The 24,846-nt window shown below is 33.0% G+C and overlaps 2 protein-coding genes and 1 pseudogene across 3 annotated transcripts; 2 read left to right on the top strand and 1 right to left on the bottom strand.

Moving 5' to 3' along the window:
* Positions 1–979: 979 nt before the first annotated feature.
* Positions 980–4,683, top strand: LOC107489189 (uncharacterized). The gene is made up of 7 exons (XM_016109960.3): positions 980–1,364; positions 1,783–1,932; positions 2,033–2,248; positions 3,046–3,167; positions 3,252–3,415; positions 3,709–3,863; positions 4,330–4,683. Exons 1-7 carry the CDS (start codon positions 1,134–1,136, stop codon positions 4,423–4,425), a joined length of 1,134 nt encoding a protein of 377 aa, XP_015965446.1. The 5' UTR covers positions 980–1,133; the 3' UTR covers positions 4,426–4,683.
* Positions 4,684–10,591: 5,908 nt separating this feature from the next.
* On the top strand, positions 10,592–12,626 carry LOC110281510 (uncharacterized; annotated as a pseudogene).
* Positions 12,627–17,504: 4,878 nt separating this feature from the next.
* On the bottom strand, positions 17,505–21,899 carry LOC107489190 (serine/threonine-protein kinase PBL34). 2 transcript variants are annotated; one of them, XM_021142636.2, is made up of 7 exons: positions 21,773–21,882; positions 21,137–21,375; positions 20,049–20,392; positions 19,815–19,950; positions 19,235–19,371; positions 19,043–19,166; positions 17,505–18,686 (listed from the first exon to the last, which is right to left on the bottom strand). In XM_021142636.2, exons 2-7 carry the CDS (start codon positions 21,369–21,371, stop codon positions 18,175–18,177), a joined length of 1,488 nt encoding a protein of 495 aa, XP_020998295.1. In that variant the 5' UTR covers positions 21,372–21,375; positions 21,773–21,882; the 3' UTR covers positions 17,505–18,174. The 2 variants fall into 2 exon arrangements, with proteins under 2 accessions (XP_020998295.1, XP_015965447.1); XM_016109961.3 differs by having other exon boundaries at positions 21,137–21,899.
* Positions 21,900–24,846: the final 2,947 nt, after the last annotated feature.

Raw genomic sequence — 24,846 nt, 5'->3', positions numbered from 1 at the left:
AAATATTTTTATTTATTTTTTTTAAAAAAATTTAATTAAATTATTTATCCAAGTTAAACCATGTGAATATTAGTAAATTATTTTTTTTTTGGATGATCAAATATTAGTAAATTATTAATCTCACGCTCTAATTTAAAATATGGAAGCACAGACATCCAGTGGATGATGATTATGTCAAAGCATCGATGACACGTGGATAAGTCATCATGATAGCTGAGTTTTAGGCTTTTAGCATATGAAGATGCCAAAAGTAGGATTTTCCATTATCCTTGTAGCATTAGAAAGCTTCCATTGACCATTTTTGGCAAGAAGACGGATATCAAAGCAAAGCCTAATTAGGTCTTTTTACTTGTAAACGGTGGATCAGGTCTTCAACAATCAACATAACTATAATGTGCTCATAGATTTGGGTCATTTTAAATTAGTGGAAATTTATATGTATTTTGTTGAATTACTTTTATGCAAAAAATATTTTTGGCATTGACTTTTTGCAATTTTCGGTTCACAAAAAAATCACTTTTGCCTTACTGGACTCTGACACTGATTGGTCCAAGGTTGGGTTATGTTTTTTTTTTCCGATTTTTTATAATTCTTTCATAATTTTTTATATTATATATTTTTGTATCCAATAGTTAATCAATAATATTTAAAAATATAGATTAAATATTATTATATTACTAGACTAAAGAAATTAAATTAATAAAAATTTTTGACAAAAAATAATAAAAAACCAGTGTCAGAGTAGGCATAAAATTTCTATATAAAACCAGTCACAAAAAGTAGGCATTTTAAAACTTATTGACATTGTATTCTAAAAAAGAAAAACTTGAAGATTTGAGGTGCATTCTACAAATGTTTATTTTCCTGGGGTCAAACCAAAAAGCAAAAATAAATCCTTCAACCGTATCAGAAAGTAAGCCTCATGCTAAAACTCACCATCATGGGATTATCATGTAGATTGCAGATACAAAATAAGATTAACATGCAAGTTGGAAATGCCTGTACGCAACGACTAACATATAGAACCTCGTAGAATAATTCTTCATCCTCTATAATAATTTCCAAGATTAAGCTAAGGTTGGATGCAGTTTCAGAATATCAACTAAAATAATATAAAACTATTCTCTTGAAACATGTTTTCTACTACAAAATCATCCGCCACCTTGTTCTCTCTACATAGAGCTGCTAGTACTACTGCTGAATCAGCTTCTTCTAAACCCAAATTATTCAATCTTGTTTCCGTGAAGGAATCGCGTTCACCTGTGTACAAAGGCTTAGGCTTGATTAATCCACATAGAAGCCTCTCTGTGTCTTGTTCCTCACGATCTGAGCAAAATGGATCATCCCACAAATCATCCATTCAGGTTCAATCCATGCGAAATTTCGTCTTTCTTTTTCTTTTTCCAATTTTTTTTTTGATTCTTGTTTGCATGTTAAAATTTCTCGCTTTTGTGCTTTGATTTCAGCAGTACCATGTTAGGGATGCTTAATTATGTCACATGCTATGAAAGAAAACAAACCCAATTCCCAAATGGTTCGATTTGTTATATTGCTCACAAAAGGCTTCTTTTTTTTTTGTATTATGGTTTAGAAATTAGAAAAACCTTGATGATCAATTGTGTCACTTGAAAGCAATTAGAATTTATAATTGAACTCTTCGGCATTTGATCTATGCAACTGAACCCACTTAGTGTGACAAGGCTTAGTTATTGAATAAACAAATGAAAATTTTCATCTTGTTGGTTGTACCATGTGTTGTTCAAAATTTTCTTATGAATGTAGGGGAGTGAAGCATTTTTAAGGGGCGTCTTGGAGAGTATGCAATCTGTGTACTTGAATAGAAACCCTACAGCAAAGGCCATATTGGAACTTGTTCATTCTGCTGAGAACAACCCATTGTGCTATGATCATCTTGCATTCAGAACATTCGGGGTATTTCTCTTGCTTCTCTTCCAAATATACATGTTTATTATCTGTGACTGAAATATGCATTGATTCACTCTTACTTGTGTTATGTGACCTTAAATTGTAGGTGACTGGTTATGGAATTGACTCTATGGCTAGTTTCTTTCTTGATTATGGCTATACGCGGCGAGAGGAATTGCGATTTCCTGCCAAGAAGTTGAGAGCTTTGTGGTTTTCACCTCCTGCTGACTCACAAGATGGCGGTGGCAGTGGAATTAAGGGGCCTTTGCCAAGAATATTTATATCGGAGCTGATTGTGGATCAGATGAGTCCACAAACTCAGGTGTGTTCACGAGAACAATTTTCAATTACCATGCCCTGAGATCTGTGCTCTGGCCTATTAGGATTACATAATCATAATGGAGGCTGGATTTTCTTCCCCTTATTTGATGCTAGGCTGGATCCTCTTTATCTTATTTGATGCTAACTTCAGATGTTATTGAAGAAATAACACAGTCCTTTTTATCATGGTTGTTGCTATGCTTTTTTGTAGTAGTGAATTGAGCAGCTATTTAGGTTTACAGTTATTGATGTACTCAATGATATGATGCTGAAAGGTGAATCAATTATATTGAGTTTATGAGGTTTGCATTCATTAATTCTCACCATGTGAACTTAGAAGAAATAAAGAGTATGGTCTTTCTTGCGGTCCAAATTGTGTTATCGAAGCTTGTCATGCTCATTATAGCATTTGCCATTTGAGCTTTTAGAACAAAATGATATAGCTTGAGTTTTTCTATTGTTTGATCTGATCAAATATGCTTGGTATGGGACTATAACTCTGTCACCAGCATTTCATGTATGATTTCATAACTGTTATTGTCATGCGATGTTTGTGCTGTAGCTATAAGCAATAGTATTTAGCGTAGAATGATATTCTGAGAAAAAAGACTGGCTTGCTAACTTAGGATTCTAAATATATATACACTGCAATATGGTTGTGATGTCTTATTTGTGGAATCCATATCCAAATTTATTTAATTGTTGTGTGACATCAATGGTTCATATTTATACTTGTATGGATGGCTTCCGGTTCCAAAATCCTAACTATACTCGAGGAACTTTGAACTTTTGGTGCAGGAAATAATTAAAAAATATATTGCATCATCTGGTAATGGAAACCAGTATGCTGCTCTTGCAAGTTCCTTGGGACTTTTAACATGGGAAAAGCCTTCATATTCTGAATTTCAACAATTGGCAAGGTAAATCTTTATGCCTTGACATTATTTACTTAAGAAAAGTCTAGAATCTTGCATACTTATCTTTTGCTGATTTTTCATACACAGTGAAAGTGAGTATGCTGCTTGGACCTTAGTCAATGGACATGCACTGAACCATGTTACGATTTCTGCTCATCGGCTGAAAACTGAATTGAGAGATATAAAAAATCTGAATCGGTTTATAGAGGAGAGTGGATTCAGATTAAATTCTGAAGGAGGAGTTTTGAAAGGTTTGTACCCTTGTATAGTTGTTCTGAGTTCCTTCAGACAAACAAAAGCATTCAATGTCCCAATGACAAGACAATCTCATGCCAGTCTGCTTCTGATTCTCGCAATTGCTGTTCCATTATGCACAATGAGGATTGAAGCAGCAGCGATTTCTTCTAATTGTTTCATGAATCATAACTTAGATTTTCCATACAACAAAAGCATACATTCATTTTCAAGATATTCACTGCAAGTTCTTCTAGTTGGTTGATTTCAAGGATCTTGCAAATGAATTGATTATTTCTTTCACTTACAGTGAGCCCTGATGGTCTTCTCCTACAAAGTTCAACTGTAGCAGATTCAATGCCTTTCCAATTTTCTGACGGGGCAACTGAATCAGTTCCATGCTCATACATCGAATTTGCTGAGCGTCTGGTGCTGCCACAGTATAAAAATTTACCAGCTATAGAGGTAAGCTGCATTCTTTCCTTTATCAAAAATGTTACGTGCATACTAAAAATTAGCCACCAAATCAGCCACTATGTATTTGTGTATTATAATACATGTGTTTAACTCATTTTCAACATGTATTTTGTATTTTAATATGTATTTTACACGAGTGGCTCATTTGGTAGCTGATTTTTTCTTTACACCTAATATAGAACAGAGATTGTCACTTCTTTCTCTTATGTTAGGTTGGGGGTAAAAATGGGATTGAAACCTTTATGGACACCAAACTTATCCATGAACATTTTCTTCCCCTTTTTATCGGAAACCAAACATAATATAGTAGTAGTATCATGCTGTCGTGTTAACTCTCTATCATAGTAGACTTTTGGTTTTGAATGAAAATGGGAAATACGTCTGAATTTGAATGACTTACTCATGTATATTGAAGTTGGGGAATGCTGACTTAAAGATTAAACTAATGGAACAGGTTAAAGAATTCCACAGGAGGGATGGTTTTGAGGTAGGGAATGCTGACAAGATCTTTGAAAGCACATCAAAGGATCAGTTGAGCAGAGTAGGCTAATAAGAGATTGTACATTTCATGCTCGGTTATTTTCAGGAAGTATGGATTTCGTTCCCTTCTAGTTAGTGCTCCTTTTGTCTCGACCTCTCAATAAATGTTGCTTATATTAGATTAGTACTTTGAAACTTCAATGTATTTGTAAGCAGTAGTGTACTGGTACATTGACTTTTTTAATGTACTAATTGTATCAAACGGAGGGTGTGTGTAAATTCTGTATATTGGAATTATATTGAATAATTTAAGAGAAGTAGAAAACAATTAATAGTTTACCTCTAGAAGTAAAGTTGATGTATTTCACAAATTTCTGCCTTTCTTCTACTTCAACGTTTGTGATTAAATAAATTAGAAAGAAAGAATCCAGAAGGAATATATAAGAGAACTAGTTGGAGCGAAAGATTTGATTTATTAAAGCCCTTTACTTTGTTGGTTCTCTTGAGAAAGAGAGATTGGAAGACATTGTTAGGTCTTGTACATGTCATGAAGGGTCCTGTTTGCATTTAAATAGAATATTTCAGAAAGATCAAAACACGGAAAAAAACTATTCACAAAAGAATGAAACTAATGTTATGCTTATTAAAGATGAATTTTGTCATGTCATGTTCATTAAAGATGAATTTTATTTGACAAAAGTAAGTATTAAATTTTTATTGACTCCGTTTAAAAATTATCCAAAATTTTCAAACTACTCTAATCAGTTTGGCTCCGAAATTGCTTCCTCTTTTTCATCACCTTCGTCGTCACCATCGTGGTTTTTTCTATCTTCATCATCGTTCTTGTTGTTTCCTTTGTGTTTTTATGTCGCTACTCTTCCTTTGCTTCTTGTTGTCGTTACTGCTTCCTTTGTGTCCTGTCATATAGGTAGAAATATTAGTTTATTCTTTAAATAGATAAATGATCCCATAAGAGAATTAAAGAAATGATATTATTTTTTTGTTTGGTTTCTTACAAAATCTTCTAGCTTATTTTTGTGTCTAAAATTCTTTTTCAATTTTATCTTTTCTAATATTACCCACTAGATGTTAGTTATTTTATGTTAAAAAACTTTTACTATCTCGTCTTCTTTCTTTTCACATACATTCACGTTCTCTCTATCTCATTAATTTATATTTATGGAACTTCTATCATTATCTTTTATTTCTTTTATTATCTATCATCTCAAATCTCAAATTACTGTTACGGCATAATATCAAAAAATTTTCGTATTGAATGTAAATTATAGTTACAGATTTTTTTATTTGGATATATTTCCAAAAAATAAGTAAAATAGTTCGGGACAATTTTTAAAAAAATAAATTTACAAAGAATAATTTTTCTCTTCAAATAATTATCCTACTTTTTTAATATACTCTAAATATCTACACAATATATAATGTCGTCTAAAAATAAATTTTTTTAAATATTCAGATACCATAATAATAGTGGAGTTGGTCCAAGTAACAGACCGAATAGTCTAAATATAGCTAAGAATCCTGTGTATTTATTTAATTAATAATATTTTTTCTTAGATTTTGATTCGATAAATCTTTTATAATTGTCCTAAATAATATTGTTATAAATATTATTATAATATCTTAATGTACTTTAAATTAAATATCTATAACAATATATATCTATAACAATATATATAAAGGGAATAGAAGAGTTTGGTGGCTAATTTCTACTTTTCCATCTTAATCCTATTAATAAACAGTGTTTAATATAATTGTCATCTTAAAATTTGATAAAAAAATATAATTATTAGTTAATTTTTTTTATTCTTTGTACCGTTACCTTTTATACCCATATTGTCTTCTTCTTTATTCTATGGAATACATGTACACTCTCTCCCTATTTTTATCTCACTTGATTAAAAAAAATAATGATAAATATGTGTAAAAAAAAATGGTAAAAAAAATGAAAATAAAAATTAATTTTTTTTTTAAAAATAATAGAACAAAAGATGATTTAAGATATTAAATATAAAATTAAAAAAGAAATTAGCAATTAAAATTATGCAAGGAAAAGAGTTCTTTAAATTTAAATTTTTATATTTGCTTCAAATTAAATAAGATTAAATAAAAATAACAATATAAAAATTACAATTTTGTTTTGAAATTGAATGAAACTTTAAGAAAATCTTACAAATTTTATTAGTTAGAGACATAGAAGTTGACCTATTAAATCTAGAGAAAGATTAAGAATTATTATAAATAAGTGTTAAGAGTAGAGGAGATATTCAACAATAATATAATATTTTTATATTCAATTGTATATATTAATAGTAGCTAAAATAGTAGTGTTCATATAATATTGCTCTTTTAAAAAGATATAAAATATTTGATATTATTTTTTTATAATTGTTGACAAATTTTATAATTTGATTAACAAAAAATTTAAATACTTGATATCTTAAATTTTGTCTGAAAGCAATAAAATATGACTTAACAAGTAAGTCTGAACAATAATAAGGATCTATATAATAAGTATATATTTAGATATCTAAATCAAAGAAAAAAAAATTCTTTTAGCAAATCTTTAATAACTCAAAAGTTAATACAATGGTAGTTATAGATCAAAGTGATAAATAAAAATGAGAATTGGAATAATGGTATAGTGATAATTAATTGCGATCGAGATGAATAGAAAAAGAAAAAAAAAGAATAAAACAAGGCAACATAATAATAATGATAAGAGAAATAATAGTGTATAATATGATGAGATAATATAATCAAAATAAAAATTAATAATTTTAAAAAATAATAAAATTAAAGATAATTAAAGAGATTCAAGATAAGATTAAAGAAATATATTTTTTTACCTATTAGAATTATGGATGAAGATAAAAAAATGTTTTGAATATAAATTTTTAAATTTATTTATAATTAAATAGGATTAAAAAAATAAATAAATTTAATAATATTTATGAATAACTAATTTTTAAATAATATCAATAAATTTTATATTGATTTTATTACATATAATAGCAAATTAATATTTTTTAATCTTATTTTTTAATTTAAATTTATTTATTTTAACATTTTTTATGTTAAATAATTTAAGATATTTTTTATAATTTGATCTAAATCCCAAATTTAAATAAATTAATGAACTAACACCAGACTAACTCAAAATAGTTAAAGAGATGATATTATTATTGTTAAGTTAGTGGCAGAGGAACAAATATTTTTGTAACTAAGTTCAACTAAGTTTATCCAATCACTTATTATTCTAACAAAAATATCCACACAAAAGTACAACGTAAATTATACGTTTTTTCTTCTCTTGATTTCTTTTTTATTTTCTCCTTCTTCTACCACTATTTTTTTTTCTTTCTTCTTTCTTCTTTCTTCTTTCTGATTTTGTTTTTTGAAAAGGAAAAAACAAAAGAAAATAAGACAAAGACAAATAAGAAAAGGTGGAAAAGAGAAAGAGAAAAAAAAAAACAATAGAAGAGGAATGTAGTCAATGACGAATCTAAAAAATTTTATTAGTAAGGGCAATATATATAGTATAATAATTTTTATAATTATACTATAATATTATAAAATATGATTACTCTTTAAATTATTTAACCAACAAATTAAAATAACAAAATAATAATTTAAAATAATAACATAATTTAGAATTCTATTCTTCTAGGTTTCATATTTTAAAAATATTGAATAATCTTTTCATTGTTAATATAATCAAATGTCTCTCTTTCTATATATGTCATTAAACAATCATTTAAAAATTCATCCCCCATTCGGTTACGAAGTCAACTCTTTAAGATGTTAATAGTAGAAAAAGTTCTTTCAACTGATGCAGTTGCAACGGACAAAACTAAGGCTAACTTCAAAAGAAGAAACATTAATGGATAAACAATAATTTTTCAAGTCTCAACCAATTTCTGAGAAAGAGCACTAATTCCTTTTAAGTCCGAAAATTGATCATCAGAACTTACATCTAGTATGAAGTTCTCAAGTTGATCGTCAAGTGCCAAAAGTTGAGTGGAAGAAAATTCTAATGGATAGAATTGAGCTAACGGGATCAACTTCTCCATATCAAATGCAAAAAATGAATATCTTGGATTCAGACAAGCTATGCAAAGAAACAATTCAATATTCACCTCTATAAAATGATTATTGAGTTCTTGAAGTTGTCTATCAACTACTTCATAGAATATCTCAACTTGAAAAAGATGCAAATTTGATATCTTTTAAGCTTTGCGTCTTGATCTTCCTTGTGACACAAAACAGTGAGACTTCTTCAAGTAAAAGAGACCAATCATCATCTCTTATATTTTGCAATTATTGCTTAGACACTTTGACTAATGCAATAGCATTTACAATGTCTTGATAATTCTTTTTAGCTTGCTCAAATTGTTTTTCAATAGCAGCTGTGATGTGTTGTTTTGGTCTCATAAGTGCTTCACATTTCCTCCAAACTTGATTATGAGCGCTATCATGAATCCCAATATGAGTTTGTAGTCTCTCCTTTTTTTTTCCAGTTTAAAAATCCATTAGTTACAAAAGCATCGCTACCTTCAATTCGGGCTTCATAAGATAACAACAAAGACAAAAAAATATCTTTTAATATACTATACTCTAACCAGTTGCCATAGTAATCAAACCAATTAGGATTAAATCTTCAAAAAGAAGAATCACAAGCAGTTTGCGAGAAATCATGAGTCTTTTGTTGACAAGGAACTTTTTACAAATATGCACATCTAACTTTATCTCTGTCATTCGGATGATAATTTAAAATCTTTGGTCGTTGTCCTGGATCTGCTATAAGAATATCTATTTTGGATTCTAAAAACCTCCTTTTGTTATTTTGGGATCCAATCTCCAATGATGATGTTCTTTTAAAATATTTCTCCATTACTGAAAGAATAAATTTATAAACCTAAGTTAATTAATTAATAAAAATAATTTACAATTCCATACAAATTTAAAAGTATAATATAAAATTATAAATACAAAACATAAACCAAAGAATAAGAAAAATACACAATAATAAAATATCAAATTAAGAATGTATATAGTAAAAAAAATCCAGAAATATAGATGTTGCACAATACAACTGCAGTGACAATAAGTCAGTAAGCCACCAAGGCGCAAACCACTGAATCTCAAAAATAACTATCCCTCAACATTATTACTCATCTTATAACATCTTCCAACAACGAGAGTCACTGTAAAAATAATTCACAATTCCAATAAAGAGATTCATTGTAAAATCCAATTAATTTTCACCAATAAAATGCAATATCCCAGTTCAATTATACATCAATAAACACAAAAATAAATCATCCAATAATCTAATTATTCAAACAACATCAAATATTCAAATTCACAGTTTCACATCAATATCTCAATTCACATCAATTATTCAAATTTCAAACAGCATCACATTCTTATTTCTAAATTGATAAAATCAATTCTTACTGGAGAGTGAATAGGTGATACCGCGAGAGAGTCACAGACACAGAGGCAGAGAACAACAGAGACAACGGAGTGGCGAGATAAACAAACAGATAGCCTGGCGAGAGTGCAAGACTGCAAGAGATGATGACGGAGCAACAAGTCAGCGACAAGCCAGCGATGAACCAAGAAATTAGCAACGAGCCAGTAGGAGACAATGAATGCAGAAACAAAGAGCAAGCAAGCAGGACAGGTCATAAGATGCCGAGACACCGACCCAGCAGTGTCGACGACTCCGCGAGAGTGATGCGGACTACGGACAGATGAGAAGGTGGACAGCATGCTGCGCATAAGTTACGTGAGGGGGAGAAGGAGAGTAGAGACAAAATTGAGAAAGAGGAGAAAGAGATGGGTGTAATGGGATTAGGGATTTCAATTTTGGGCGTGGGGTCAAATTATTTTTGGGATTTTAATTTTGGGGTGGGGTCAAATTCTTTTTGGGAGTGGGGCACCTATTTTTTTTATTGAGTGCTTCTTAGTAATTTGTCAAATTCTACTAGGGACAGTCCGACAGATGTATTCATAGTTGAGTGGGGGCAAGTACACCCAATAGAATTTGACAAAGTACTAAAAAGCACTGAGTAAAAAAATAATAAATGCCCCCACTCCCAAAAACAATTTGACCCTACCTCCAAAATTGAAATCCCTAAGCCCGTAACACCCTTCTCCTTTTACCCTTTCTCAATTTTGTCTCTACTTTCCTTCTCCCAATCGCGTAACTGATGCGTAGCTTGCTACCCACCTTCTCATCTGTTCGCAGTTTGCATCACTATCGCGGAGTCGTCAACGCTGCTGGCTTGTCGCTGGCTCGGTGTCTCCTGACCTGCTCTGCTCGCTCGCTCTTTGTTTCTACGTTCACCGTCTCCTACTGGCTCGTTGCTTTGCATTCTCGCCACTCCGTCTGTCTGTCTGTCTCGCCACTCCGTTGTCTCTGTCGCTCACTGCCTCTGCATCTATGACTCTCTCATGGTCTCATCTCTCCACTCTTCAGTAAGAATCGATTTTATCAATTTAGAAATAAAAATTTGATGTTGTTTGAAATTTGAATAATTGATGTGAATTAGGACATTGATGTGAAACTGTGAATTTGAATATTTGACACTGTTTGAATAATTAGATTATTGGATGATTTATGTTTGTGTATATTGATGTATAATTAAATTAAGATATTGCATTTTGTTGCTAAAAATTAATTGAATTTTACAATGAATCTCCTTATTGGACTTGTGAATTATTTTTACAATGAATCTCGTTATTGGAAGATGCTATAAGATGAAGAATAATGTTGTGGGGTAGTAATTCTTAATATTCAGTGGTTTGCGCCTTGGTGGCTTACTGACTTATTGTCACTGCAGTTGTATTGTGCAACATCTATATTTTTGGATACTTTTTTACTATATACATTCTTAATTTGATGCTGTATTATTGTGTATTTTTCTTATTCTTTGGTTTATATTTTGTATTTATAATTTTATATTGTACTTTTAAATTTGTATGGAATAATAAATTCTTTTCATTAATTAATTAACTTAGGTCTATAAATTTATTCTTTTAGTAATGAAAAAATATTTCAAAAGAACATCGTCGTTGGAGATTAGATTCCAAAATAATTCATCAACCACTTCTAATAAAAGGAGATTTTTAGAATTCAAAGTAGAGAGTCTTATAGCAGATCTAGGATAACGACAAAAAATTTCAAGTTATCATTCGAATGATAGAGATAAAGTTAGATGTGTATATTTGCAAAAAGGTCCTTGTCAATCAAGGACTCATGATTTTTTGCAATCTGCTTGTGGTTCTTCTTTTCAAATATTTAATTCTAATTGGTTTGATGACTATGGCAACTAGTTAGAGTATAGTATATCAAAAGATGCTATTTTTTGTCTTTGTTGTTATCTTATGAAATTCGGATTGAAGGTGGTGATGCTTTTTTAACTAATAACTTTTTAAATTGGAAAAAAAAGAGAGAGACTACAAACTCATGTTGGGATTCATGATAGCGCTCATAATCAATCTTATAGAAAATGTAAAGAACTTATGATACCAAAACAACACATTACTGCTGCTATTGAAAAATAATCTGAGCAAGCTAAAAACAATTATCAAATTCACTTGACAGCAACAATTGATTGTATTAGATTTCTTTTGCGACGAGGATTGACCTTTCGTGGTAATGATGAGACAGATGATTCTATTAACCAAAAAATTTTTTTGGAACTTCTAAACTTTCTTGCGCAACATAATAAAGAGATTGGTCGTGCTTTCAAGCATGCTCGTGGGAATCTTAAACTAATTGCACCCTCAATCCAAAAAGACATTATAAGAGCTGCTACAAGTGAAACGACAAAAGTTATTGTTGATGATCTTGGAGATGAATTATTTGCTGTTTTGGTTGATGAAGCCCGCGACATTTCTATTAAGGAGCAAATGTCAGTTTTCTTAAGGTATGTGAACAAAGTTGGACAAATTAGGGAGCATTTTCATGGTCTTATTCATGTTTCTAATACCAATGCTTTATCTCTAAAATTAGCATTAGAGTCATTATTAGAAATATATAATTTAAGTTTATCAAGAGTACGTGGACAAGGATATGATGGTGCAAATAACATGCAAGGAGAATTTAATGGTTTGAAAACTCTGATATTAAAAGAAAACTCTTATGCTTTTTATGTACATTGCTTTGTCCACCAACTTCAGTTAGCTCTTGTAACCATTACAAAAAAAAAGCTGAAATTGCTTTACTTTTTAATTTGTTAACCAATTTGTACAATGTTATTGGAGTTTTGTGTAAACAAGAGATATACTTCGTGATAGTAAGATGATTAAGACAGTTGAAGCATTAAAAATGGAGAAATTTCTAGTAGACGTGGTTTGAATCAAGAAAGAGCTTTAAAAAGAACTGCAGACACTAGATGGGTTTCACACTATAGAACTATACTTAGATAAATTTCTTTTTTCCTTCCATGGTTAATGTTCTTGAATATATTGAGGAAGATGAAAATAATTCAGAACAAAGAGCTGAAGTATGTCATTAATTGAATGTCATTCAATCCTTTGAATTCATTTTCAACCTGCACTTAATGAAAAATATCTTGGGAGTTACTAATGAGTTATTTCAAACGTTATAAAGGAATTATCAAGACATTGTAAATGCCGTGCCATTAGTCAAAGTGTCTAAGCAACGGTTGCAAAATATAAAAGATGATGGTTGGTCTCTTTTACTTGACAAAGTCTCACTGTTTTGTGACAAACATAATATTACTGTTCGAATTATGGATGATATATTTGTGTCACAAGAAAGATCAAGACACAAAGCTCAAAAATCAAATTTGCATCATTTTTAAGTTGAGATATTCTATCAAATAGTTGATAGACAACTTCAAGAACTCAATAATCGTTTTACAGAGGTGAATACTAAATTGCTTCTTTGCCTAGCTTGTGTAAATCTAAGACACTCATTTTTTGTATTTGATAAGGAGAAGTTGTAAAACCCGGTTAATTAACGGCTAATTAACCCATAAATGAGAATTTATTCTTGAAAGCCCAAAATGTGATTTTGTGGCTAAATATGATAGAGGAGATTGAGACGAGAATTTCGGTACCAATTTTATAGAATTCGGACCAAGATTGGACCGAACGGGCCAAACCGGGCCAATTGGACCCAACATAACTTAACAAAAACCCTAGTTTTCAGCATTCTCTCTCCTCACTAAACACACTCACATGCTGAAAATGGAGGCCATGAAGGGAAGAACTCTCTCTCAAGTTCTTTCTCTCACTTGATCTTCAAACCACCATAACTTTTGATCTAGAGCTCCGATTGCCACTCCGTTTGCGGCCATGCGTTCACCGCGAAGAGCTCTACAAAACCCATACAATTAATCTTGAGGTAAGCCACGTTTTGCTCTTCGAAATTCCAGCCTTGTTTTCGAGTTTCATGGGTGAAATGTTGAGATTTTGGGTTCTTTGATGTTATAGGACCCAACTCTCTTGAAGGAGAAGGTTAATCTTGTCTCCTTGGACCTTGGGTGTGGTAAGATTCTCAACCCTAGTGTATTTTGTTGTTTTATGATGCTTGGGTTTTGAGATGTTGTGTATGGGTATGATGATTGTGGCTTAGGTTGTGTATATGTGAATATTGGAGCTTGATTGGTGGTTTTGAAAAGTTTGGAAAGGATTTGGTGGTGAAAAATCTGTTCTTGGAGGTGTTGAGGCCTTGAGAGCTTGTGGATAAGTGATTTGGAAGTGCTCCGGTGGAGCTTGGGAAAATCGGCTAAGGTATGGGTTCGGTTTCCCGTATCTAATATGTAATGTGGTAGGAAATACTTAGGCTAGAGGCCCTAAGATAGGCATTGAATGGTTGATGTTGTTGAATTGTTGATATACATGATGTGGTCATATATGTGATGATGATTAATGATGCCTTGATGGTATGATGTATGAGAAATATGCATGTTGTGATATATGCGTGATGATTGGTTATGGTTGAATTGTGGGCTGAACCATGTTGATGGTGAGTATGATGTTAATTGTGTACAATAATGATTTATTGGAATTGGTGTTGTTGAGAATTGTCATGAGGAATAGTATATGATATGTCAATATGTTTGAGTTTGGGCCACTTGGGTGAAGTGGGTTAGAATGATGAGATAGTGATTTTGTATATTGTGGTAAAATCTCAATGTGTGAGTTGAGGAGGCTTGATGTTGAAATTGATATATTTTGATTGATTTCAAAGAAAAGGGATGAAAATGGCATGTTTTGATTGATTTTGAAAAGAGTTGGAAATGGCTTGTTTGCAAATGGCACTTTGTGGTTTTTATGAAAAACATGGCTTTTGGGCATACTTTGGCGGGACATAACTTGGACAACGGATCTCTGTTTTGTGCCAAATCTGTTTAGAAATGAAATTGGATCCGGGATGTCCATGCCGTTCGAAGAACGAGTGAAAAACGATTTAAAATGAGAAAGTTATGTCCGTTGGAAGATTGGAGTTTAAATTGGTGAATTCTGCAGCTTTTAACTTAGAAAATTTTTAGCAGAATGACCCCTTGCGCGTGGGCGCACTTGGCGCGTGCGCGCCGTTCTCCCCGAAAATGCCATCCACGCGTGCGCGTGATGTGCGCAGGCGCGCCGATGGTGCTGCACCCAATGCCCAGCCATTTTCCAGAGAGTTATGCCAGAACTGTGCTAGTATTGTGCCTGGGGCACGAGAAGACCCACGCGTACGCGTGGTTGACGCGTACGCGTCGATTGGCAAATGTTTAATCCACGCGTTAGCGTGCATGACGCTTGCGTGTCGATGAAGTTTTTGAGGCCATCCACGCGTGCGCGTGGAGTGCGCGTACGCGTGGACCTGTTTTCATCCCAAAGTTGATTTTTGAATTTTAAAAGATAAATCTCATACTTCTAAGCCTCTGATCTCACCACTTATATCTTAAATCATTATGATATGCCTAGCTATGAGAGAAACACTAACCCAAGGACAATAGCAGAGCAACATTTTGTTGGTGGTTGAGCAAAACACAAATATGCAGAAACAAGGAGCAGCTCCTCGTATGGCAGAGATCATGGAGCAGGATGCAAAAGAAGAGCATGCCAAGGAAAAAAGAAACTCCAAGGACAGTAGAGGTAGTGGTGGAGCTCCTCAGACAGCAGGGGAAGTGGAGCAGGATGAAGAAAGGACTGCATGCCATCAAGGACCACTCCAACGGGCAGCAAAGAAAAACAGAGAGGATGAAGCTACAATGAAGCCAAGAAGAAGATATATAGCAAGCTTCAATCCAACATTTGAAGCTAAGAAAGAGAGCACACAAATTCAGAGCACCATCTCTAACTTAGAGCTGGAATCTCTTTCTTCTACTCAAGCTTAATTCTGATTTTAAGTTATGCCTGTCTTGCGTTATTTTCTATTTTGAAAAAGGCAATTGTGTGAGGATCAAAAGCCAAGAGAGAAAAGGCAAGAGTGATGCAAAATAGCCACAAATTTCTGATGTAATTTGGGTTTATGAACTAGGATTAGTTCCCCTTGCCAAGTTGGGTTAGCACTTGGTGAGAATTGAATCTGTGTAGATTCCCCTTCCAAGTTGGGAGAGCACTTTGGGGTTGCTAAGCTTTGGTGAATAAAGCTTAGGGGTAGATACTAGTTGGATTAGGAGTTAATTCAATAGTATTGGTGAATGTAATCTGAGAATTATAGTGAAATTCCACCATGGTTTGTGGTCGAGACTGTATGTAGGATTTATGGCACTAAGAATCCGAACCAGGATACATGCTGGCCCCTTTCTCCTCTTCTCTCTTATTTTAATGTTCTGCGTATGAGACTATTTTAAATAATCTCCTGCAACTCGAGCAACAACAAAAACAGAACAAGAAAATTTGAGTTTTTAACCAACTTGATTCAACCCCCCTTCTCAAGTTCAACTAATATGTTTTGCTTAGATACTTTTATCTCCATTAAATAATACAAACTGTGATGACTCCTCTTATGGGAGATTTTTGGAGAATAGGTTTTATGTATTTGTGTCCCTTTGGGTTTCCTTTGGGGTTTTCCTTATTTTTATCATATGTATATATTGCTATGCTCGGACCGGTTATCTTCGCAGCCGGATTTTGAGTCTTGATATTCCTGTTTTTGACACTCCTTTGTATATATATAATCACGCGTTGGTTATCCTTGTTCGTTACGTTATCGATCGGAGTGTTGCGCTTTCAAGTTGCGATTTTTGTTTACCCCTTTTTCTACAAAGGCTCCTAGTTATAATTAATCATTCATACTACTATACGTACTAAATTTTTATTTTAGAGGTCGTAATACCTTGCCATCTCTGAATTATGACTTAAGCATAAGACTCTGTATGGTAGGGTGTTACAGAAGTTAATCCAGTTAGTTCAATTCTATCCATTAAAATTTTTTTTCACTCAACTTTTAGCACTTGACAGTCAACTTGAGAACTTCATGCTAGATGTGCGTTCTGACGATCAATTCTCGGACTTAAATGGAATTGGTGCTCTTTCTTAAAAATTGGTTGAGATTCGAAAAAATATTGTTTATCCATTAGTGTTTCTTCTTTTGAAATTAACTTTAGTTTTTCCTGTAGCAATTATATCAGTTAAAAGAATTTTTTTGCTATGAACATCATAAAGAGTCAACTTCCTAACCGTATGGGAGATGAATTTTTAAATTATTGCTTAGTGACATAAAAAGAGAGATATTTGATTGTATTGACAATGAAAAGATTATTCAATCTTTTTAAAATATGAGACCTAAAAGAATAGAATTCTAAATTATGTTATTATTTTATTATTTTAATTTGTTGGTTAAATAATTTAGAAAATAATTATATTTTATAACTTCGTAGTATAATTATTCTAGATCCGTTACTGTTTATACTCAACTAAAGGTAATGTATTACTGGCATCGATTTGAATCAACGATTAAATAATATTCAAATTAAAGGCGACATGCAATTATTCAATAACACGCGTGAAAGATAATAACAAAAGTAAAATTGCGTCATAAACAAAGAGGAATGTCAAAAATGCAATGAATTAAATTAAAAAATAATACGATAAAATGCACTTGGACAATCCTTGATGGATTGGGGTGTGCAAACTCGAGTTTGGTGCCTCAAATTTAGGAGCAGCAACGACTGTTTGAATATATATTAAGGGAAATTTAAAGAATAATAGTAATATCCATTGCTTAAATCTCATCCTTTGCATAATCTATGATTGTTACAAGAACGATAAGAACTAAAGCCATCAACGATGATCAGACTAATAAGTTTGTACTATTTTACTAATAGAAGATGCCATAAAGTAATGAATGAGCCTTTGCTGCACATGAAGACCCGTTTCATGGATCAAATAGGAACAAATAGCTGACATCAGATTGATGCAACAAAGCTGCTTCTTTATCTTTCTGTTAACATATGCCTATATTAATTTACGAAAGCCACATTGTTATATGCCACACATGCAAAGCCTTAAAGGAGAGAACGTTTCATGAGAAAGCGAGAGAAAACATTGAAAAAAGAAAAAGAAGAAAAATAGATGATGATGATGATGACGACAACCTGAAGAAACATACTGGTTAACAATTTTTGACACAAGACAAAGCTATTTCAATAGCTTCTACTAGATACTCATAACATACATCATAAAGCAGCATGTTTCTTTGTCTGATCTCAAGTTGTCCATGAAAAATGGTTTTTTGACACAAGGGCACATTCTATACTGGAGGAAAATAAGAAGTCTCGAAAAAGAAGAAAAGGTGAAAAGAAGGAAAGAATTCTCGCCAGCTCTATGCTTTGCCATTAGGTTTTGGTGATTGTTGCAGAAACTGATGGTGATATGGAGAGGCATGGATACCATGGGGTATTGAAAGACTCCTCTGCGCATTCCGGGCGAGGAACACTCCTTGTGTCCGCCCATTTCGGGTATTTGGACTAGGGCTAAAGCGGTCAGCTTGCATCGATTGGAAGTAATATGAAGAGCTTGCCATGTCCCTAAGACTTAGCAGAGGCTTTAGATCTTCTACAACTTCACTCATTAGGGGTCTGGCTTTTGGATCTCTACTAAGACAGCGAGCGGCAATTTGGGCAGCTTTTTGAGCTCCTTTTATGGAGAAATGGCCTTCAAGGCGAGGGTCCAACAGCCTATAGAACCTTCTCTTCTCTCCCAGATGCGGCCGAGCCCATTCCACAAGGTTATGTTCGCCATTGGGACGGTGTTTGTCCATAGATCTTCTTCCGGTCAACATCTCAAGTAGTACCACTCCAAAACTATACACGTCACTTCTTGATGTAAGATGACCTGCGACACGAGTATCTTAAATTATGAAACTGCGCAATCCTATAGGCAAAATGTATGCATAACTTTTTTTGAAAGTTTATGCAGACAACTACAATCCAAGTACATAATGATCTGAACAATAAATGTGATTTCAGAGGAAAACAACTAATAGCATGTTTAGTTTCCCATAAGCAAAGCGGAAACCATTTTGGAGTTTTCAACAACAATCGTGTACCAAACATTAAAACTCAACAATCTCATAAGGAATTACATTCAAAATATTTCAGTCTGGAGTCATTCCTAGTAAAAATGTGACTTCACCAATAAATAACAGCTAATACTTGAATTTTGGACTTGCCATATTGAACTAAACTTACCTGTCATGACATACTCCGGTGCTGCATAACCATAGGTTCCCATCACTCGGGTAGACACATGGGTTTTATCTCCTTCTGGACCATCTTTGGCGAGTCCAAAGTCTGAGAGCTTGGCGTTGTATTCCTGAATTGGCATGATATTACAAGACTGGGGGGGGAGGGCAAAAATTTTGGGTAATATTTTGCACTTACTGCATCTAATAATATATTTGAAGTTTTAAAATCTCTATATATTACTGGTCGTTCAGCTTCTTCGTGAAGAAAAGCAAGACCCTTAGCTGCTCCTAGTGCAATTTTCAACCTAACGGACCATGGAAGAGGCATGGATCCTACAAACGATATGATTTCTACATGAGAACATCAACAAGGATAAACAATCGAAATACAATACAGAGCAAAAGTTAATTTTATGTTCACAATCTACCCATGTTATACAACAATGCTAAAGCCAACCGGAATAAAGTGAGATATAAGAAGGACAGCTTGGTAAACAAGCATCCCGCGTTAACGCAAGGTCCGGGGAAGAATAAAGTGAGATATAGAAACAGTATAATTGACAACTAAACATTATTGTTAAATCACTCAGTAGTCAGTACTAGAACATATAAATAAGAATTAAGAAGCACACCTCTGCTTCTGCCTTCCAATCTAATTTCCATGTGAAAATACATTGTCATTTCAATGATATAAAATTTCAAGGTGCAGGAATGGTCCAACTATTATTGCTGAAAAAGAAAATGTGGAAACTAATCAGTCAAAAGTAGTTGCTTACTCCTAAATAAGTGATTTTCTAGGCTTCCCCGAGGCATGAACTCATACACTAGCAACCTTTGATCATCTTCAATGCAGTACCCTATAAGCTTAACAAGGTGTGGATGGACTAGATCACCAAGAAAGTTTACTTCAGCCTGTAACATGAACCAACAAGAATTCAAAACCGAAAAAAGATGTAATTATAAAGAATATTTGAAAGAAAGAAATAAAGTAAAGTTAAAAGCATACAAACCAGCCATTCTTTATGGCCTTGGAGCCCATCATGGTTGAGGGTTTTTACGGCAACGGTAAGCCCTGTGCCAGGTTTCACTGGAGCAGTTCCATTTTCTTCAACCCATCCCTTGAATACGCAACCAAACCCACCTTCGCCAAGAAGACTCTCAGGCCGAAAATTTCTCGTTGCCAACTTAAGATCATTGAAAGAGAACTTTCGTAGCCTGGAGGCAACTTTAAGCTCCTCTTCGAGTTTAGAAGTTGATGAACTGCTTGCATTGCTAGTGGTTGTAGATGAGACTACTGGGGCCGTTGGTTCACTTCGTTGGTCTCTACTTGTATCACTAGTTGATTTACTTTCAGCTAAAAGAAAAGCCAAAGAGAGAAAAGATTATAAGAAAAAGCTCTAAAGTAGCATCATGCACTTTCAAACTTGGACAAAATGGGGAAATAAGTACCAACTCAAGATTTATTTGTTAAACCAACGATTGAACTTAAAAATAGTTTAACCCTTTACAACATTTCTGAAATCCAGTTATTTCAAACATTTAATAGGATAAACTTCTGTTCTAATACACACGTTATCTGATATTATTTAGTTTAAGAAAAGTTTCAGATGCGACACTTTCCTAGCTAATCTAAAATCTAAATCAACATTGGTTTCTCACTCATGAACTCGGAAAGCTACACGCAGTTAAAAGAAGAGAAAAATAAAAACCTCAATGATGGAGATTACAGCACATCTAATAGGATTAACATATTAATCCTGTGTAGGCTATGTCAATTATTTAACATAACTAGATCTCATATTGCTCAATATTGTTTTGATTAGATGCCACAGCAAAACTAATCCCACACCTTCATTTTCGGCATATCATTGATTCATCATTCACATTCATAAAGTATGGTAAAGTTTCAATTGGAAGAATTCTAGAGCAGACCAAACCAGACAAAAAGGAAAACCAATATACAACCTTTGAGTAACATTTGTGTGCAATGAAGAACATACCACAAACACATTTACCAACAAGGAACCTTCAAAGCACATCTGAGAAATTAAGCACAAAAATAATAACAACTCTCAAAGAGGAAATAGAGATAGATTACCATCATGAGTGGTGGTGCCACTGACTGAGTTATCAACTTTGGGTCTTGAAGAAATGCAGCTCCCCATGAACCTTAGCCTAACCCAACACCCAGTCTCTCCCTCAAACTCCTCATCTTCCTCCTCCACCACTACCTCCCCTTCCTTCTGCTTCAATTTCTTACTCTTCTTCTTCCGCTTTGATTTACACACATCCCAAGAATCTACCACCTTACCATTCTCAGCACCCAAACCCATGGCTCTAGCAAAGAGACCAAACCCCAGATATCATCAAAACCAAAACCACCCCCACAATAAAAAAAACAAAAACTTTTAAATGCCCCTACTCTCCCACCACCATATCCACTAAAATTTTGATACAAAAGGAGCTAAAAATCACAACTTTTCATATCAGAACAGTTCAAAACAGTGCAAATGAGAAAACCCAAGAGGAAAGAGAAACGGATCACATGAAACAGATCAAAGTACCCAAATGAAAAAGGGGTGGTGGGAAAAGCACAAGAAGAAACTTGAACCCTAGATTGATGATGAAGGATGATGAGTTGGGAAATGAGAAAGGAAGGGTAAAAGAAGAGAAGAGAGAGTGAAGTGGCAGCTTTTAACGAAGAAAGAAAACACTCGCAGAGAGAGCAGAATACCTGAGAGCTGAGAGCTGAGATGAAACTCAGAAAACTCCGCTAAGCTCAAAGAATAGAGAGAAATCTCTCAGTGATTGGAGGGTCCCTCGTTACTGCTACACAAACACAATGCTGCAAAAGGAAAAACAAACAAACCAACATACAGACAAACAAACAAATGTTGGGAAATTAATCTAATTAATTAATTCATTCAATATTAAATATCTTCTGTAATATTTGTTTATATACTATAATAATGTACAAGCCGTTACAAAAGAAATACTAACTGTTCGTTGCCTACAGCTAACTATGAACACATGATGTATTCAGGTGATAAATAATCCTCTCTTTTTTTTTTATAAAAAAAAAACACATAAGTTACCATACATCTTTTATGAAATTTAATTTCAAGTAGTCGGATAAAATTACCTCAAAAAAATATTCAGAATATTATTCTTCTAAAAAAGTTTAACATATTGTAAATTAAATGGATGATCATTTGAAAGGTAAGGACATTTAGTTGCCCACTTGAACTTTTTAAATCTAAAATATTAAATCATTTCTTTTTTTTTTTTGTACAATCATGAAAGTCTAATATTTTGAAATGCATAGAGTGATATTTTTAATTAAGGGATCTATTCCTTTATTATCTACTATGTTTAAATTAAAGGAGAAAAAAAAAAGCAGTGTTCAGTTTTTTTTCTTCAAATATTATTTTTCATATATTAAATTTGTAATATATTTTGTTATGCCAATGAATTATAGTTCAAATGGTATAGTCTCCCCATACTTAAGAAGTCGCCGGTTTGAGTATATATATTTTGGTTATTTTTAAACAATATTCAAACCCTTGAGTAAAAGACCAACATATTTAATATTTTGACATATTTTATATTTATTATTAGTATTATTCTTAATATACAAGTCATTTTACTATACAAATCATTTATATTTACGCGCGCACGTTTTTTTCGTGCCGTTACTGCACGTTCTTCTTCTTCTTCTTCTTCTTCTTCTTCTTTTCTTTCGTTATCATCACCACCACCACCTCCTCCTCCTCCTCCTCCTCCTCCTCCTTCTTTTTTTATTGGAATTTCTTCTCCTCCTTCCTTTTTCTCCTTCTTCTCCATCATCAATTATCTCGTTATTGAAGATAATGAATAATTTAAGTTCAGATTGTCAATTGAACCAAAACGAAATTGATTATTGTTTTGTTTGTGAAAATTGTTGTTCATCGTTGATGGTTTAAATTGAATGTAATGTAAAAGTTCCGTATTAGAGGAAATATTTTTCTGTATTTGCAGCAAATTTAGGTGTAACACGAAGATATTTGGGTATAACACGAAGATATTTGAGTGTATTGTTTAAGAATTTTCGGTGTATATGTACTAATAAGTCCTGCATAATTCAAAACTCTTTTTCTCCCTCCTCCTCATTTTCTGGTGCTTTTTCTTCTTCTTTTTTCATCATCATCATCATCATCATCATCATCATCATCATCATCATCATCATCATCATCATCATCTTTTTTTTTTCTTATTCATCTTTTTTTCTTGTTTTACTCTCTTAACAAGAATAAAAAACAAAAAAACCAGACAAAGAAGAAAAAGAAACACATAATGGTACAAAATTATTTGGAAGAGGATGAACTTACATTCATTCAACTAAAAGAAAGAAATAAATAAGAAAAAAAGAAGAAAAAATGTAGCATTAAAGAAAATATTTTTCTGTATTTGTAGTAAATTTGGGTGTAATACGAAGATATTTGGGTGTAACACGAAGATATTTTAAGTGTATTATGTTGAGTTAAGAAATTAACTAAATTAATCAATGATGACAACCATTATTTTTGGGAAATTATCTAACTAATGTTAATTATTTGTAATTAAGCATTGCAGGCCACAAATCAATACAGCAGCCCAATTGGATGAAATTAGAACAAGGCTGGTGGGTTGATAACACAAACGAAGCCCAAAAGAAAACAAAGCTGAGAAATCAAAACGGGTTACATGAAATGATCCGATCCAAGCCCGATAGCAAGCAATTCCCTCTCATTTGCTTTCACCAAATCAACGTTCACTTTTCCCCTTTGGTCAGAAATCACAGAAGAAAAAGAGAGCTTCTTCCCTAAGCTAATCACCAAAGAAGCAAGAAAGAGAAAGATTAAGCTTGAATGACAGAAGTCTAATCAACCATTTCAAACCACATCAAGCAGGGTCAGAAGCTAAAGGTGATTTTATTTCCTTCTACATATATCTCATTTTCTTCTCTTCATCTTCAACTCTCTGCCACTCCATATTGAGAAACATGGGAAAGATGATTTCTATTCCCACTGCTGTGTATCTACGGTCACAAGTATGTCTTGGAGACCAAGTAGCTTATCAATGGCCAAGATCTGAGTTTACCATTGAGGATATCTGTTTCTACTTTCCTATGGCTTTCAGTCAACAAGAGAAGGTCAGAACCAAAGTTTCTATTCTGAGGATTAATGGGAAAAAGTGAGATGGTGGGTTGGTGAAGCACAAAGTTCAAGAAGTTGACCTAGGGAGAGTAGCCCAGCAACATGCAAGGAGATAAAAGAAGTTTTTTTGTTCATTCAGAAATAAGAAGAGATAACTCAGTGTATTGAGGTCTTGTTCTATGAAGAAGTTCTCTAAAGAGGTTCATCTACTTGGACAGTATGTAACACCCTAATATTCAAATCCTTATGCTCGAGTCATAAGTCAATGATATTACGGTGGTACGACTCTCAGGTGGATTTTTAATATATAACTATAGGTAATTTCGAAAGGAGTATTAATCGAGAAGCCTGAAAAGAGTAGAAATAAAATCGCGAAGACGTATCACTCACGTTTCGACAACGAAAAGTTAAAACGTGAAGCCGAAAGCGATATACGGACAAGGCATAAAGGAGATTAAGAGACAGATAACAGATAGATATATATAACATAAGTAAATAGCCACTAGTCGCGACCCGCGAAGTTTAGGCCGGCTAGGGTATAGTATGAAAGTAGTTGACAACAATATATCCTAATCTCTCCCAAAGGAAACATAAGAGCCTCTATAGGCAAGTTCCAAAAGAGTTCAACACATAA

This window comes from Arachis duranensis, chromosome 5 (genome assembly GCF_000817695.3).
Source record: "Arachis duranensis cultivar V14167 chromosome 5, aradu.V14167.gnm2.J7QH, whole genome shotgun sequence".
In the NCBI taxonomy this organism is placed as follows: Eukaryota; Viridiplantae; Streptophyta; class Magnoliopsida; order Fabales; family Fabaceae; genus Arachis; species Arachis duranensis.
This window is presented reverse-complemented; position numbering and strand designations above follow the sequence as displayed.